Here is a 16,347-nt window from a genome sequence, read left to right as displayed (position 1 = left end):
ATATATCTTATCAATCACTTATACATATAGATAAATCTACCAAGCTTTAGTTATATGTGGAATTACTAAAAATATTAAAGTTCATATAATCGCACGATGATATATTTATTTTTATATAAGTTTATTTAATTTCGCTCTCGATATTTATGTTAGAAGATCAATAGAAACATAATTACAAATTTATTATTTCTTTATAAACAAAAATTAAGAAATGTTATTTCAGAAAAAAAAAATTAAATGAAGACCGACCCTCGCTCTCTTAATCTTGATTGTCGCGCTTTCTGCGTCGTCTAGGGGCATAAATCCGCGATTCAACGATATCGGGACCGGAAGAGGCAGATGAGGTCGACGGGGGAAACCCTGGGGGATAAAATGGGCGCACGTGTGCGCAACAATCCACGCACACGTGCGAGTAGGGGTGGCGGTCGTTCGCCATCGCCGTCGGTCTCGGCGGAAGGCGAAGGATGTGTGCGGACTGTACTGTGTACTACAAGGGCGACACGTCGTTCCGGCTGGGTGTAGGAGTTCGCAAAGTTCGTATTGATCGTCTTCTGGCGCGGGTCACGTGCGCGTTCCTGGGAACGCTCGATCCGGGCTGTACCCACGGGAACCGACTCCAACCCCCGTCGTCCTTTCTCTCTCTCTCTCTTTCCCCTTCCTTCCGTGTCCGCTTTTCATCCCCTGCTCGAGCGAGATAGCGAGCGAATGAGGGGATACATTTATTATCCCTTAGAGGATTTGAATTCTCTATATATAAGAGCATCCATCAATAACATCTAAGTATATTAATCCTTCGTTCAGAAATGTTGTTTTGCAATTTTTTTCTTTCTTATATCTATTTCAGATAAGTGAAGAAAGATTAAAATCTCGAAAATTGATGTTATATAAAAAAAAAAATACAGTATGCGATTATCATCAAACACTTGCTCAAGTTCTTCTGTATTTATATTAGCGTTTATAATAATAAAGATTAATTTTACGTGTGTCGATAGTCATAAATGAATGCTATTGTTGCTCCTTAAAGAGATGTAATTAAACTTTCTGTAATATATAATCGTACATTTGAAATGAGAAACGTTCAACAAGGTATACGATATTTCTTGCTTCGATTTTATGGTATTTCAGATAATCACTTGTCATATATAGAGTTAAAACAAAAATCTCTCTTGTGATATAAAATAGTGGACTATTCGATGGCTGACTGGTGATGCTAACGCCTTGCTGATAATGGAAATGGAGGCTGACTCACTACCGGGATCCTTCCTTCGTTGTCTCGGCACGTGCAGCCATCAACTACAGGGGGATTGTGCCCTATGACGATTAACACGAAAAATGTCACAAAATCTTGTATACACGGAGAAAATTTTATAGTACAAATTACATAAAAAATACATTCCCTTTTACATTTATTATAAAATTGCAATTAATGACATTAGAATATTTATTATTATAAAAGTGTAAAAAAAAAAATTGTGTTTTAAAATATTTGAATAATTATAATATTACTTTTTTTTGTAAAATGTAACACGTATATATTATTAAGTAAAAATATCATGATTTCTTTTATAGTCAGTATGTTTTATAAAAATTATGTCATTTTTACTATAACTCTTTTTCCGTGTGTAGAAATCCATCATTTCATTTTCATTTCTTAAAACAATTTCACATAATAAATATTGATCATCATAGAAATTTTAAGAAACTAAATTTATATCTAAAAATACGTATACTATATAAATGTTTAATATCTTGTGCTAAGAATTACACATTTCCTTTTACACGATTCAAAAATTTAATAAACTTTGAGCAAATTGTACACTTGATATATAAATAATTTTAAAGTAAAAATTTCGAGAGTTACATCGAAGAATGAAACAGAATCTATATAAACTAAGAATTCAAATTTCCTGATTTATAATAACAAAATCATGAGTAATATTTTTTTACATGTACAGGAAGTTAGTTGAAAAATGTTTAAAATATATATATGGCACACATATACTCCAATATTAATACTTCAAATAAACAATCGTATCATTAATTGTCTATATTATAGACTCATTTGTACATATTACTGAAAATTACACATTACATAATACATTTTGTCATAAGAATTTTAAAGCTGATGCTGATGCATCGTTTTGAAGCACATTGATGGTTGAGCAAGAATATTAATCTAAGTATAAAAATTTAAGAAACGAAAAGTACCTAAAATATCTAAAAAATGTTGAACTTCTTTGTAATGTTTCTACAATTTTAAGTCTTTCTTTTTAGACGTATTGTTATAAAAAATTACAAAAAACTTAATTTATTAAATGCGTAAAAAAAACATAATTTCTTTAGAATTATATTTTTTTTAGATTTCTATTGCTTAAGAATTTTCTTTCTCTCATGAGGCTTCATAATCAATGATCAACATTTAGTTTATAAATCCTTATTTCGAAATATTTTTTCTTTATAAATTGGATTATACGAAACAATCACGTTTGTTAAAAGTTCATTAAATGATAAAAAGATGTATTTCTTTCGTGATGAATCATTAATTTACTAATTAAAATCAAATTGTTTTTCACAGTTTTATGAAAAAAAAAATTATTACATTCTATGTAGTTTTCATTTATGCCATGAATATCGTTAGCAGAATTCATCTATTCATCTCTTCACTGGAGCATATTTTTTTCGCGAATGGATCATGTATATGAATAAACAACAATATAAACGGAATATATCAACTTTTAACTGGTATCGCATCAATATATAAATCACATCTAAGTTTTGTTTAAAATATTACTGCAGAGTATGTCACTGAAAACCAAAAGTTTGAACATATAATATTCAAGTTTTTCAACTCTTCTATTATATAATGATGATATAGCGTGATCAACATAAAGTTGCTAAATATTAAAATTTTTTCTTCTCAATGACAAACTCGGACTGACGGATCTATGTGTTGCTACCAATAGTATCATTGGCAATTAAGAATTAAATACTATAATAACAATGTAAAATCATGTTGCATTAAAATGACTCATCAGTCAAGATACAATAGATGTGTACAAAAGGATATATAATATTCATCCATTCTTTCATCCTCACTCAACCAAATTTTTAACCCCCATTTAAAAAATCTGCGTTTTTCGTCGAGCGTGCATACATATGATTTGTATTGGATTATTTATGCATTATTCATACACAAGAGACAGTCCGTGCCTAATTGATAACAATCACGACATGAGACGCTCCAAGCACGATAAAACAATTCGATTCACGCGGTTTCAAGTTATGCCGTTTTTCAATTAAGGTAACAAAGAAAAAATAAAAATTGCTCTTTATATGTACTAGACTTGAGTGGTAAGATATTGTTTGATCGAGTCCTTATCTCGAGCGAGCCACGCGGCGTTCAGTCTGATGGATTCCACGCATTGCTGCACCGTTCTTTCCGTGCCCGGGGTCGGGTGAGTCTCGAAGAAGCTCTCTACGTCTTTGGCTTGCTCCTCGGTGACGAAATTCTCTGTGGTAAACTTGACCAGCCGCGCCAGCAAGAAACCTCCCTCGTAACGGTCCAGCAGGGTCTTCCACTTCTCCTTGAAGAAGTTCCACGCCATAAGACGTCCCTTGTACGACAAACCCACCGACATGATGGCGAATACCGTATCCTGGGCACGGACGTCTTCGCTCATAGCAAAGTCCAGGACTTTTCTCAGCAGCTCCTTGTCCTTGATCGCGCCGAGAGCCCGCAAAATCCGCTCCTTCTCCTCCTGAAGATCCGCGTCTTTGTACAGTTTTATCATAGTTTCATAAGTATTGGCGTCGCCCACGGAAAGCACAGCTCGATAAACCGGACTGCGCAAATCGGCGACAAGCGTCGTGGTGCCGTTTACGTGAAGCTCGAATCTTCTTTTCGCCTCCTCAATGGTATCCTGATCGTTCAATGCCGCCATGCGACCTAACACGAGAGACCTGAGTAAAGTGTTCAAGTGACTCTCGTTCGGTTTGAGATCCCAGCCTAGCCTGTTATTCACGTCGCGGAATATGTTACGTCCAAACGCTTTGAAGGAGTCTTCGAAATCTAAATGCGAGATGAGAATGTTAATTTTGCTCAAAATGTTTACTATGGTAGACCACACGGTATAATTGTCTTCGTGCAAAAACGCTTGCATAAGATCGAGCACTTCTACGGTAGACGCGTGACCCGCTTGCACCATTGCAAAGAGATCATCTAGCAAGCCTAGTCTATCCAGAGGAGGTAATGTGTGATCCTTAATCGCCGGCAATAGAAGCGACAGAGCGGACTGACTATAACGAGTCCGATAGAAACCGATGGTACCAGGATTGATCTTCAACCACGTACCCTCAGGGATGTCCTTGATCGCAAATTCCTTCGTTTTCGCATCCAGTATGCCGTCGAATACTGCTTTGTTTGGATCTTGAGACGAGCTCACGCTTATCGGTATCAGCCATATGTTGTCCGCATCGCTGTCCACCGATCCGTCAGCCAAAAATCTTTCCTGAGACAACGACAGGATCCTGTTCTCGTTCTCTTGACGATGGTCGACCTTGACGACGGGAAAGCCTTGTCTTTTGGTCCACGAAGACATCACTTTACGCACAGCCTTATTGCTGGCCTCCTCCAACGCGGCCCAAAGATCCTCTGTCTCCGCGTTAGCATAGCTGTGTTTCTTCAGATACAGATTCATACCCTTCCTGAAGTCGGCGTCGCCTATGTACGCGTGCAGCATACGAATCACAGACGCACCTTTGTGATAGGATATGTCGTCGAAGATTTCATCGATCTCCGAAGGATGACCGACCGGTACCTCGATGGGATGGCTATTCTTCAGTGCATCTAGCTCTAACGCTCGGATGTGGGTATCTGTGACGAATTGCGTCCAGATATCATATTCCGGAAATAGATGGGCGACACAAAGGAACTCTACGAACGACGCGTAGCCTTCGTTCAGCCATAAATGCGTCCACCATTCCATTGTCACGAGATTACCGAACCACTGATGAGCCAATTCGTGCGCTACTATTAATGCGATCCACTGCTTGCGCACTGCCGAGGTGTTTTGCGGATCCACAAGCAGACAAGTCTCACGGTATGTAACCAGTCCCCAATTTTCCATAGCACCGGACGAAAAATCGGCGATCGCTATGAGATCGATCTTCGGCAGAGGATACGCGATACCAAAGTAAGTTTTGTAGTAGGGCAATACTTTGGTGGCCACTTCCAGTGCAAACTGACCCTGCTCCTTTTTGGATTTGGGGACGTAAACTCGAACTAACACACCATCACTAGACTTGTCCTCTATGTAATCGAATTCACCCACTACTACAGCTACTAAGTATGTTGACATGATAGGTGTTCTTTCAAAAGTCAATATCTCGTGCTCGCCATTTGTAACTTTGCTTTTCATAGGCTGAAAGAAAAACAAAGAAGAGATATAGATATATAATCTATAATACATATATGTACATATGCACAATAGCATACTAAATATCATTCAAAAATGCAGTATGTAAATAAAAAGAAATACATTAATAGTAAAAAAAAATATTAATTTCAAATATAAAGAAATATATAAAAAAAAAAAAATAATAGAAGAGAAGTAAGTAATGCTGTAAATGTTGCTTACCATATTAGAAAGTGCTGTAAGACCTACTGGTACTTTTAGTGTAATGTCAAATGTGGCTTTGAGTGCTGGTTCATCCCAACATGGAAAGCAACGTCTAGCATCTGTTGGCTCAAATTGGGTAACCGCTGCATGTTCAACACTACCATCCTCTCTGAAATCAGGAAAATTCTATATTATATCTTAAGAAATCTCACTACATTTAAAAATACAATAAAAGATTTCTGACATAAAATTGTATATCAAAAGGAGAATAAAAAAATCTTTCATGGAAATAACTTTTACACTAATACAGAATACAATGCAATTACCATCTTGTATTTGAAAGAGTAAAATACTTAGTTTAAACATTATCTTGATTTATACATGTTATATAATTTTCAAGTAATTATATCACTTAAAAATTATATAACATGCACAATAACATGACTGGCAAATAAAATGACTGACAATAAGATAAATGATTAAAGAGACTGTTTTTCTAATCAAATAGAGATTTGGATGTAATAATTTTTTGATTCTTTACACATTGTTAAAGGTATTTTTACCTGGTATATTTGCTCCTATAAAAGCCCTTCATTTTATCATTGATGTCGCCCACGAAATCTATATTTAGACTTCCACTTTTACCAAGAGGTAGAGTTTCAGGAAACACCAACGTGGCTGTCTCTTCCGACGCAGACAGTTCAATTTTCTCAGCAGAAATAGTCTTGCCATCATTTCCATTAAAAGTCGCACCCTTTATATTAATTTCCAAGGAATTTAATACAATGGTATCAGTTGTCTGCTCCACCTGTGGTCCAATAAAACAAATTTATCAGTGAAAATAAGTCTGTAAAAGCAATCGCAACGTAAGAGAGAAGAAAAAAAAGAACAGATAACATCATTAAATAGACAGAAAAACAAGCTTCACGGACGTTTCGAAATTGCACGAGCAAATTACGGTGGGATTTAAATCGCGATTGCCGGCAATTACATACGCTGAGATAAGGCGGGCGCGGTTTGTTTGCTCATCAAACTGAAAAAAGCGCTATTCAAATAGAACCGGATGTTTCTTGGTTATGTTTCTTGGTTAACTCTCTCTCTCTCTCTCTCTCTCTCTCTCTCTCTCTCTCTCTCTCTCTCTCTCTCTCTCTCTCTCTCTCTCTCTCTCTTTTCTTTCGCTCGTATAATGAACGATACGCTGGCTTATCTCAGCGACGAACTTACATCGAGATGCACTCTTTCCGTGCCATCGAAGGTGAAAGCGCCGAGGTTCGGCGTCAACGAGATGTCATAGTGATAGGGACGCACGTACAACGGCAGACGGCGAAACGGCTTCTTCTCGTCGCCCGACATCGTTGCGCTCGACTCGCTCGCGTATCCGCTCGTGCTGCAACGCGCGCTCCTCGCCTCGCACTTTCCAAAGACGCTCACTCGCAACAACAGCCGCTGCAGCTGCAACAACGAACCGACACCCTTCTCTTTTTGCTGACTCACAAGGCAACAGTGCGCACTTACACGTGCAACCGCGCGCGAGAACATGGCCTCTGATGCAGACGGGAGTATCGATGTCAATATCGAAGATCGATATATCGATCTTCGATATTTAGATTCGATACGATTCGCGCCATATAATAAATTTTGATATGTATAAGACCTTGCACCAATAAGAAAAATAGTAAATATTTAATATTTAATATTGTATGCAGGGCCTAATTTAATTATTATTTTATTTTATTATATTATATATAATATAGTATATTATATATTTATGTATTATGGTATATTATATTATACATTATAAATATATTATATCTTATATTATATCTTATATTGTATTTTATATTATATTTTATATTATATAATTCTTATTATATATAATTATATACATATATATATAATAAATTATATAATATAAAATGTAATATAAGATGTGCTGTAAAATATAATATAAAATAATGCGTAATATATAATATAATAAATAATATAAAAAATAAATATATACATTAAATATTATACAGGCTGTCACGTACTGAATTGCAAGAAGGAGCAACAATATGGTGCGACCAATGAGATTTGACAGCTGTCACTTTGCGCTCGGGCAGATTTTGCCCACGCGGTCGCCGCTCTAGGTCACAGCGCGTACACCATGCCCGAAGTCGGCTAGTTCGCGACTTTTGTGCGGGCAGTATCCGCACCAAGACAAGAGCGAGATAAGGCTTCCGAGAGTCGAATGGTCGGCCGATCGCGGATGATTTGTCAGAGATAGTGGTGGCGTGCGCGAGCACCCACCGTCAGCCAGGACAAGCGCAGCGAGAGGGTTGAGAGGATCGGCCGACGGTGGTAGTGATCTCTCGATCGAAAGAGAGCGAGAGAGAAGGAAGAGAAAGAGAGAGAGAGATAGAAGGGGCTGAAGTGAAGTGCGAGAGTGAATCGACGTGAACCTTGCCACGCTCACTCGGACCGGTCGGCTGAAATTTTCGGCGCGGTGACGTGACGGCTCCGGGAGGACGCCCGTTGACGCCGACGTCGTCTACGGGGAGAGTGCGGAGGCGGCTTTTTTCCTCTCTCCTCTTCCTCCTCCTCCTCCTCCACTTCATGGCGCGAGCCGACGCGTCCTCAGGGACCTCGTCCACGAAGGAACGAACGACGTGAGGGACGACGACGACGCGCAGCCTCTTCTTTCCTCCTCCTCCTCCAAGGTCCAGGTGCCATCGGCCGAGGAGAAACACGCAGGCACGGATACACATACATACACACATATATATACATATATATATATGCACGCACCCGAGTGCGTCACCGCCCATATGTGATGTGTCCCGTGCGTGAGAGCGAATGAGTAATCATGTACTGTCAAGACAAGGGTTCGACCGCCTCCAAGAGCAAAGAGGGTAAGTCGGATGCGAAGGCTCCTATTTTTTGCGCGCGCTTCCTTTTCTCTCTCTCCCTCGAGAACGTCGAGACGTTCCGGCTTTCTTATCGGCTTTCGGCTGCTTTTGTGCGCGCATGTGAAAAGGAGAGAGAGAGAGAAGGAGAGTGTGTGTTGTATGAATGAGCGAGAGAGAGGTAGTGGGAGTTCCGTTCCGGGATATGGAAAAAGGACAGGATGACAACGACATCGGGAAGTGCGACAGAGACGGGACGAAGAGAGAAGAGACAGACGGAGGGAGAGAGAAATGAAGAGTTTGTGTGCGTGTGCATACAGTATCGCTTATCGATGGCAGAGGAGGAAGAGAGACGAAACTGCAGTATGTAACTCGCGCGCGTTCTTGCACACGCTTTTTTCATTCGGCGACTCGATTTTCGCATCTTCGAGAATTCGTTCGCAGGATTAAAAATGCGATTATCCTAATGGCGAGATCAACTGACTTTTCTCTCTTTTTTTGTACGTGAGAGAAAGAGAGAGGGACTGAAATGTCACATTTGACATTTGAGAACCTCGATTAGCAATTTGGCCATAATTTTCGTCGACCCTTGTTGAAACTGCGTAATGTTTATTAGGACGTTGACCCGCGCTCTAACTACGTTGTATATGTGTGTACATTATGTGTGCATAACTATGCTGCATTTGTATGTGTATGTGTGTTTGCACCATGTATGTGTGTTTCTCTCTATCTCTCTCTCAACACACATGTGTCAGTTGCAAAGTTTTAATTGCATTTGTTGAGTGAGTTTGCTTTGTTTATACACGGTTTGTCCCAAGAAAAATAACAGTTGGCTAGTTTAAGAGCGAATTACTGTGATACTTGTAAAGTACAACATTCTCATGTATACTTGCGTAGTTAAGAGTATATATACTTTCACTTTTGTAAAAACCTGTTATCTTTCATATTTATGAATGAATAGTTCATCTGTTTGGGATAGATTAAAATATTCGGTCTCAAGATAAGACTTTGCACATTAAATGTCATTATGTTTTGACAGTTGTAGAACAAGAACTATGAATTTTATTGGAACATATTGTGATAAATATTATTCACTTTTAGGCCCACTAATATTAGCCTTTGTTATAGCTACAAATTATTTGACAAATTTAGCAAAATTTTTTCTCAATACTTATTGTATCAAATATCACATTTTTTTACTTTGAGAAGAGAATGAGTAATATTAATATATACGTGTGCTCCTTTTATTATGTAATTTCTCATGTCATTATATTCTTCCCAGTATCATTTAGGATATATGTATATCCTCTATTATTATCATTATCAAGATCCAGGAGCGCACATACATATATATATATATATATATATATATATATATATATATACTGATATAGCGTAGCATAGCATAGCATATGATGTCATCACACATATAATGATTTGTCGTCTCTGAATTACTCTGATGTTCTTGGCCTTCTATTATGATGTCGTTCACTATCTCAACTTATTCTGTATGTTTCAAACTTGTTTAAATAGTGTGCTCCTTATATGCAGGGCCTGTGACAATGCGGGAGAAAAAAGGTGGTGCTCTCAGTAGAGTACAAAAATTAAAAAAGCGTCTCAGTCACAGTTTTGGACGACTTTGTAAGTATACCTTGTTAAAAAAAAATTAACTGCTTTTTTATATTAATAAAGTATAAAATAGTATTTTCCAGTAAAAGTTTAGTTATATCCTCAATTGTGTTCTTAATTTTCTTGGATAATAATAATAAACGTATTAATTAATGTCAGATAAATAATTATTTTTTATATACATTTCTGTGTGTAATTAAATAACATTTTTATAGACTTGTTGGTTATTAGTTTTGCACATCGTTCTACTGATATGTAAACATTTTTTATAATGAATGAAATTTATTAATATGATTAAACCGTTGATTATACTTATTAAAAATAATTATTTTTATTATTAAGTATTATTTAATTTATTATAGCTATATCAAAAGAAGAGGCTGATGATGTGGCAACCAGAGGCCAATTGCCATACAATGGCTATTCTGAGGAGTTCCTAGACCGCTTGGAGCCAAATGGCAATATACCTGCGGATAAAGATCGTCGTTATGGTAAGTTTTAGTTAAAAGCTTTATATATATATATATAAGAGAGAATTTTCTGTATATATTTAGATTTTCACAAGTAAACTTTTATAAAAATCTGTATATAATCTTGTATACTTCTATTGCCGTTATTTTAAGAATGTTTTCGGAAATTGGACTGTCATAGAATGGACGGGTGTGGGCGACCATGAGAGAGTGCATCGGCAGCTTTCGGTTTCTAGCGATTCCAAGCTTCTCGATGAAGACATACGAGAAGAAGCTAGGGTAATCCTGCGGCCCCGACGTCCTCCGCGGCCGAAATCGGAGGTTTTCCTTGGTCCGGACCCACCTAGAAGAACTAAAAGATTCTCCGCCTTTGGGGTAATATTTTGCTCTACATATATATGTGCTCATTAAAATGTTTATACATCAATGTACATTAATTTCCCATTTTGACCCGATAGGGAGATTCGCCGTTCGGTAAATCCGAGGCTTATATAAAACTGGAGCAGTTAGGAGAGGGATCATACGCCACAGTGTTCAAAGGCTACAGCCACCTCACTAATCAGGTGGTGGCTCTTAAAGAAATTAGACTGCAAGAGGAGGAAGGAGCTCCGTTTACTGCCATTCGCGAGGCAAGTCTCCTCAAAGAGTTGAAACATAGCAATATCGTGACCTTACACGATATAATTCATACCCGCGAGACGCTCACCTTCGTATTCGAATACGTTCACACCGATCTGTCGCAATATATGGAGAGGTATGGAAGCGGTAACGGAGGACTAGACCCACGTAATGTTAAATTGTTTCTTTTTCAATTATTGAGAGGACTGGCATATTGCCATCGCAGGTAATTACAAAATACATAGTGTATAATGTCGATGCGTAATTACGATAAGCGTTAATTAATTTATATCTACTTATTTTCTAGGAGAGTCCTGCATAGAGATGTGAAGCCGCAGAATTTATTAATCAGCGAGATAGGAGAACTTAAATTGGCAGACTTTGGATTAGCGAGAGCGAAATCTGTGCCATCGCATACATACTCGCACGAGGTCGTGACCCTATGGTACAGGCCGCCCGACGTTCTTTTAGGTTCCACAGAGTATTCCACCTCGCTCGACATGTGGGGAGTAGGTTGCATATTTGTGGAAATGTTAACTGGCGAACCGACATTCCCGGGTGTACGCTGTACGTACGACCAACTCGATAAGATATTTAAAGTTCTGGGCACACCCATCGAAGAAACTTGGCCGGGTGTTACGCATCTGCCTGGGTATAAGGCACATAGACTGTTATTTTATCCGCCGCGGAAACTGGGAATCTCGTTTCCCCGGCTGTACGACATTGCCGAGGGCGATAGTATGGCGTCGTCGCTCCTACAACTGAATCCCGATCAACGGATAGGAGCAGAGGAAGCGTTAGGACATCCCTATTTCGCTTCTCTTCCTAGAAAATTATACGAATTACCTGACGGTAAGATGTATATATGTTTGTTACAACATTACTATGTCGAAATAATATTTATCTTACGTGATATTTATCTTATAATCATCACTGATTCTGTTACAGAAGTGTCGATATTCAGCGTAGAAGGTTGTCACTTGTATACAAACTCGAGGCACGGATGCGCGGATTCGCGTCACACGACTCTTAAGACTTGAGGTTAAAGCAAACGTTATTGAAGTAAATTATAAGTAAATTCGCAATTTACACATTGAGTGAAACGTTCATTCGTATGAGATCCATATGTTCAGGTACACAGAACACACACACACACACAGGCGCACATGCACTACTCCCAAGCGTGTTGTTCGCTCTCTCTCAGGGCTGCTCCATAATTTTTCCCGTTCTTTTTTTTTTTCATACGTAATATAACAATATTCTTTTCTCTTTTTCGATTTCTCGAGAGTATATACGTATCGAATCAATTAATTATCAATTAACGACGACAAGTCGTAACTGGTCACACAAGGAAACAAGAAAGTAAAGCTTACGGCTAAAAGTTAAAAAAAATGATTATAAGAACTTGCGCACGCTCGATTTAGAAAGCACGCACGACCCATCCTCGCACTTCGTCCAAATACTAGATTTAGATCGATACCAATCAAAAGGAAAGAAAAAAAGTACCATACCGCCGCCCTACGTCCCCCCGGAACCTCAGCCCAAGCCAAATAGGGCGGGCGGTCGCTGGTTTTAGCAAAACTATTACGAAGTAATTAATTACTTATCTTAGAAAAATTGTGGAAGACCTGTAGCACTCTATATAAAACAAACTTTATTGCTGTTGCTTTCGAGCATACGATGTTGGTTGCTAAGACAATTGAGAATATTGATAGATATAAAATAGAGAATCGTTCGATTTAACAAAAATTAATTATTAGACGTGATGATAGTTAAATAAGAAATATAGGGAGCTTAGGAAGAAACAGCGAGTCAGTATTAATCAAGTGTCTTAGTTGCCAACATCGCGAGACGCAGCGAAAGAAACTAATTGAACGCTCATCGTCGATAGTACCGATGGTAGTGATTTAGACGTAAGTGATTATAGCGTTAGATCGTATTTAATATCAATCGAAGTTTATCGACAATGTCGCAACGTAGCGTAAATTAATGATAGCGAATCGAGAGAAAGAGAGTTACGGGGTAGCGATTTTAGGACTTGTCGAAATTTCATTTATTCAATTCGCTGCTAATTATTGTTATCAACATTAGCCAAATGGTGCTCGAATTGTAAAACTGTGACGTGTTTAATCGACTTCGTACTCGTGGCGTAATTATTTAAGTATACGTTCGATTTTCTAAAAACCTTACCGGATATAATAGCGTTGGCAATAGTAGAAATAGGGAAACGTAAGGGAAAAAAATAATACGACGTTACAGTTCTTCCAAATTTGTCTAAGCTACAATTGATGATTATTGCGCGGTAATATTACTCCTTTTCGTAGGTTACATTTATACCGATTTTTCAGCACACTTATTAAAAAAAAATATATATATATATATATATCAACGAGGTGAAAGTAAAAGAGAAGAAAAAAAATTTTCGAAAAGATTTAAGAGACGCTATTACACCCTATTACTACCGATATTATTGAATTTATTTCGGTAGATTGTATATAGAATTACCAAATTCGTATTATATATATATATATAAATATATTGTATATATATAATATATATATATAATATATTATATATATATCGATGATGCTGAAATAGCTGAATCGAGATAATAAATGTGACTTTATAATAAATTCAGTATGGTACACCTTGTCCATCCTTAATCCGGCAGTGGTATTAATTACAGGACTAGGTGCGAAATATGATGATATAATAATTCTTTCTGAACGAAAAACCAAAAATAATTGTTAAACAAATTACACTTTATTTATAAAATACGCGCTTAAAGATTTATTTTTACACATTATGGAAAAAGAATATTAGTAAGTTATATAATAAATGACATCGTATAATACAACGAAAGCACATTTTCAACTTGAAATTGTATAATTTTATTAGTGTGCACACGCGTGATACAGGACACATAAAAGTGATTTCTCTTTTATTGCTCACTAATAACATTTTTTTCTTAATTAGGTTTTCTTTTCATTATGTCAAAAAAGGATTTTTCATAATTAAACAAATTGTAGTGCCGATATAACTCATTATTTTCACGATGCTTCAAATTATTATTCGGAAAATGGAATATCAAAATCTTTAATATTTTATAAATCATATGTAATAGAAAGTTAAGTTGTTTAGATGTTTAAGACTGCGTTTTTTTTATTCTGTCACTTCGTGAAAAACGAGCATTTGTAAAGTATATTAGATAGGACGATGTAATATGAATTATTATTATAGTTTTTCGTTTATAGGGTCCTTGTAAATTGTTGATATTTTTTTAAGTGGTGCTAAAATTTTTCACTCTAATGTGTAAATTTGTAACAATCTTATTCTATCTCATGGCTGATCATTTTTCGTTTTACTTTCTAAAAAAGATATATTTTCAAACATTTAATTGTGTACATTGACGTGTGTAAACTCATGAATTGTTTATTGATTTTAATAAGTATAAAAAATTATATAAAGATAAGTGTATAATGACTTTGTGTGTAAAATTTTTTTATGCAAAAATTCTTGAAAAATTTTTTTGACTAAATACATTGAGTCTAAATTATTTAAATATATTTACTCTATTATTTTGTATATACCAAAAGGTAAAAAAATATGTAAATTTCAAGAACACTCATATTTTAAATGCAAGACACGAAGTCTTATATTGGCTTTGAAAATAAAAAATTTTTTTTTCAACATGAATATTAGGATTCGCATTTTGTATATATCATAGTATTTTTCTTTTTCATAAATACGCACACATCTTATGTTTAATTTTGAAATATAATATTGAGATCTATTTAATCTCATATATGATGAATTTATTAATCTTCAGAGAAATATATTTTTCTTTATTTCTTATATATCTGATAATGTGTGTACGATTTTTCAAAGCAATGCATCAATTTTCTTGTAAAGAAGTATCGAGCATTTACATAGATTTCTAAAGGCTTTATCTTGCTCATTAATAAACAAATTTTCTGGCGTCTTTTACCACTGCCGAATTAAGCGGTTACCATATTCTATTAGGTTCCGTTTTTAGTCCTTTAAAAAAATGAATACGAAAATTCTTGTATAATTATAAACATGTACTTATGTTGCCTGTAAGTGTATCGATTTTGTACGTGCATTTTTCTTCCACTTTAATTGTATATTTTATTTTGTAAATTTTTTTTATAACGAATCGCGATTATATATGTATATCAAAGCCGCTGCGGAATTGTGTAAACGAAAAGAATATAAGATACAAAAAAAAGAGGGATTATGTTTTCACATAAACATATGTTTTTACGTTCGAAAATGAACACTTCGCGTCATTTGCGAGGACATGTGATTTATTATTATTATACACATGTGTCCGACGTTTAGACCGATTGATCGATTCCGGATTTGTCGGAAGCATCAAAGTTGAACGTATTGTGCCTGTGCTACAAATATTTGAAATAATAAAGATACACAACTCGCTATTACATATTATGTATTTTACATGTTACTTTTCACATCACACACAAAATGTACAGCGTAATAAAAAATTATTGAGAATCAGTCAGGGAACAGATCAATATATCAAAATATATTAAATTTAAGTTGTATAATAATTTTACTTATATACACTCAAAACATTATTTTATATTTTATATGAGCAAATTTTTTAAAAATATATATCGCATGCATTCATGAATTTATATACAGTGTACATGTGTGTGCGCGTGTGTGTGTGTGTAAAAAATTTGCATCAGTATAAAATACTTCAAATCAAGAGATTTCTTTAAAAATCGCGAAATTTATAAACATTATAATTTGCAAAACAAAATGCTGTTTAAATTGTTTTAAGTTGGACTGCGTGAAAAAATTTAAAACAAAATTTTAAAAATATGCGATTTAAAGAATAAAACAAAAAGTTGGCTAATAATTGTGTAATCGATCCTAAATTGTGGAATTAAAAGTTCAAGTGCATTTCAGAAAAAATTAACAAGTATGTCAAATTCAAATTTGCCGCCAAATTCAAATTTGGATATAGGCATCGACTAAATATTATTGAAGATCGTTCACCCTAAGTAAATTTTCGAAACTGTTATTGGAGGATTTCGGAGCGCGCTATTGGTCGAGAATAATCGAAACTTATCGTAGCTG

General features: G+C 35.9%; 2 protein-coding genes and 1 long non-coding RNA gene across 5 annotated transcripts; 2 read left to right on the top strand and 1 right to left on the bottom strand.

Moving 5' to 3' along the window:
• The first annotated feature begins 22 nt into the window (after positions 1-22).
• LOC146725215 (uncharacterized) lies at positions 23-1,447 on the top strand. The gene is made up of 2 exons (XR_014924563.1): positions 23-533; positions 1,183-1,447. It is a non-coding gene; the product is annotated as an uncharacterized LOC146725215 (long non-coding RNA).
• A 585-nt stretch (positions 1,448-2,032) lies between these two features.
• On the bottom strand, positions 2,033-7,172 carry LOC114943798 (puromycin-sensitive aminopeptidase). Its single transcript, XM_029319523.2, has 4 exons — positions 6,843-7,172; positions 6,182-6,426; positions 5,637-5,787; positions 2,033-5,420 (listed from the first exon to the last, which is right to left on the bottom strand). Exons 1-4 carry the CDS (start codon positions 7,155-7,157, stop codon positions 3,339-3,341), a joined length of 2,793 nt encoding a protein of 930 aa, XP_029175356.1. The 5' UTR covers positions 7,158-7,172; the 3' UTR covers positions 2,033-3,338.
• A 585-nt stretch (positions 7,173-7,757) lies between these two features.
• Positions 7,758-15,683, top strand: Eip63E (cyclin dependent kinase Eip63E). Of its 3 annotated transcripts, none has more exons than XM_029319495.2 (7): positions 7,758-8,509; positions 10,055-10,144; positions 10,495-10,623; positions 10,784-10,977; positions 11,061-11,446; positions 11,528-12,072; positions 12,169-15,683. In XM_029319495.2, the coding sequence occupies exons 1-7, from the start codon at positions 8,464-8,466 to the stop codon at positions 12,258-12,260; spliced, it is 1,482 nt and encodes a 493-aa protein (XP_029175328.1). In that variant the 5' UTR covers positions 7,758-8,463; the 3' UTR covers positions 12,261-15,683. The 3 variants fall into 3 exon arrangements, with proteins under 3 accessions (XP_029175328.1, XP_029175327.1, XP_029175329.1); XM_029319494.2 differs by lacking the exon at positions 7,758-8,509 and adding an exon at positions 8,525-8,866; XM_029319496.2 differs by lacking the exon at positions 7,758-8,509 and adding an exon at positions 8,879-9,003.
• Positions 15,684-16,347: the final 664 nt, after the last annotated feature.

The sequence above is a fragment of the Nylanderia fulva genome, unplaced genomic scaffold, assembly GCF_048542155.1.
Source record: "Nylanderia fulva isolate GAGA-0341 unplaced genomic scaffold, ASM4854215v1 Scaffold10, whole genome shotgun sequence".
Taxonomy (NCBI): Eukaryota; Metazoa; Arthropoda; class Insecta; order Hymenoptera; family Formicidae; genus Nylanderia; species Nylanderia fulva.
The sequence above is the reverse complement of the archived record's forward strand: the minus strand, read 5'-3'. Positions and strand labels throughout refer to the sequence as shown.

Excerpts from the sequence above, each read along its gene's own strand:
- Eip63E (XM_029319494.2), top strand. The coding sequence starts at position 8,725 with ATGACAACGACATCGGGAAGTGCGACAGAGACGGGACGAAGAGAGAAG. Across the intron at positions 8,867-10,054 it reads GGAAGAGAGACGAAACTGCA|GGCCTGTGACAATGCGGGAG; the intron begins GTATGTAACTCG and ends CCTTATATGCAG. Across the intron at positions 11,447-11,527 it reads CTGGCATATTGCCATCGCAG|GAGAGTCCTGCATAGAGATG; the intron begins GTAATTACAAAA and ends CTTATTTTCTAG.
- LOC114943798 (XM_029319523.2), bottom strand. The coding sequence starts at position 7,157 with ATGTTCTCGCGCGCGGTTGCACGTGTAAGTGCGCACTGTTGCCTTGTG. Across the intron at positions 6,427-6,842 it reads CGGAAAGAGTGCATCTCGAT|GTGGAGCAGACAACTGATAC; the intron begins GTAAGTTCGTCG and ends ATTGGACCACAG. Across the intron at positions 5,788-6,181 it reads TATAGGAGCAAATATACCAG|AGAGGATGGTAGTGTTGAAC; the intron begins GTAAAAATACCT and ends TCCTGATTTCAG.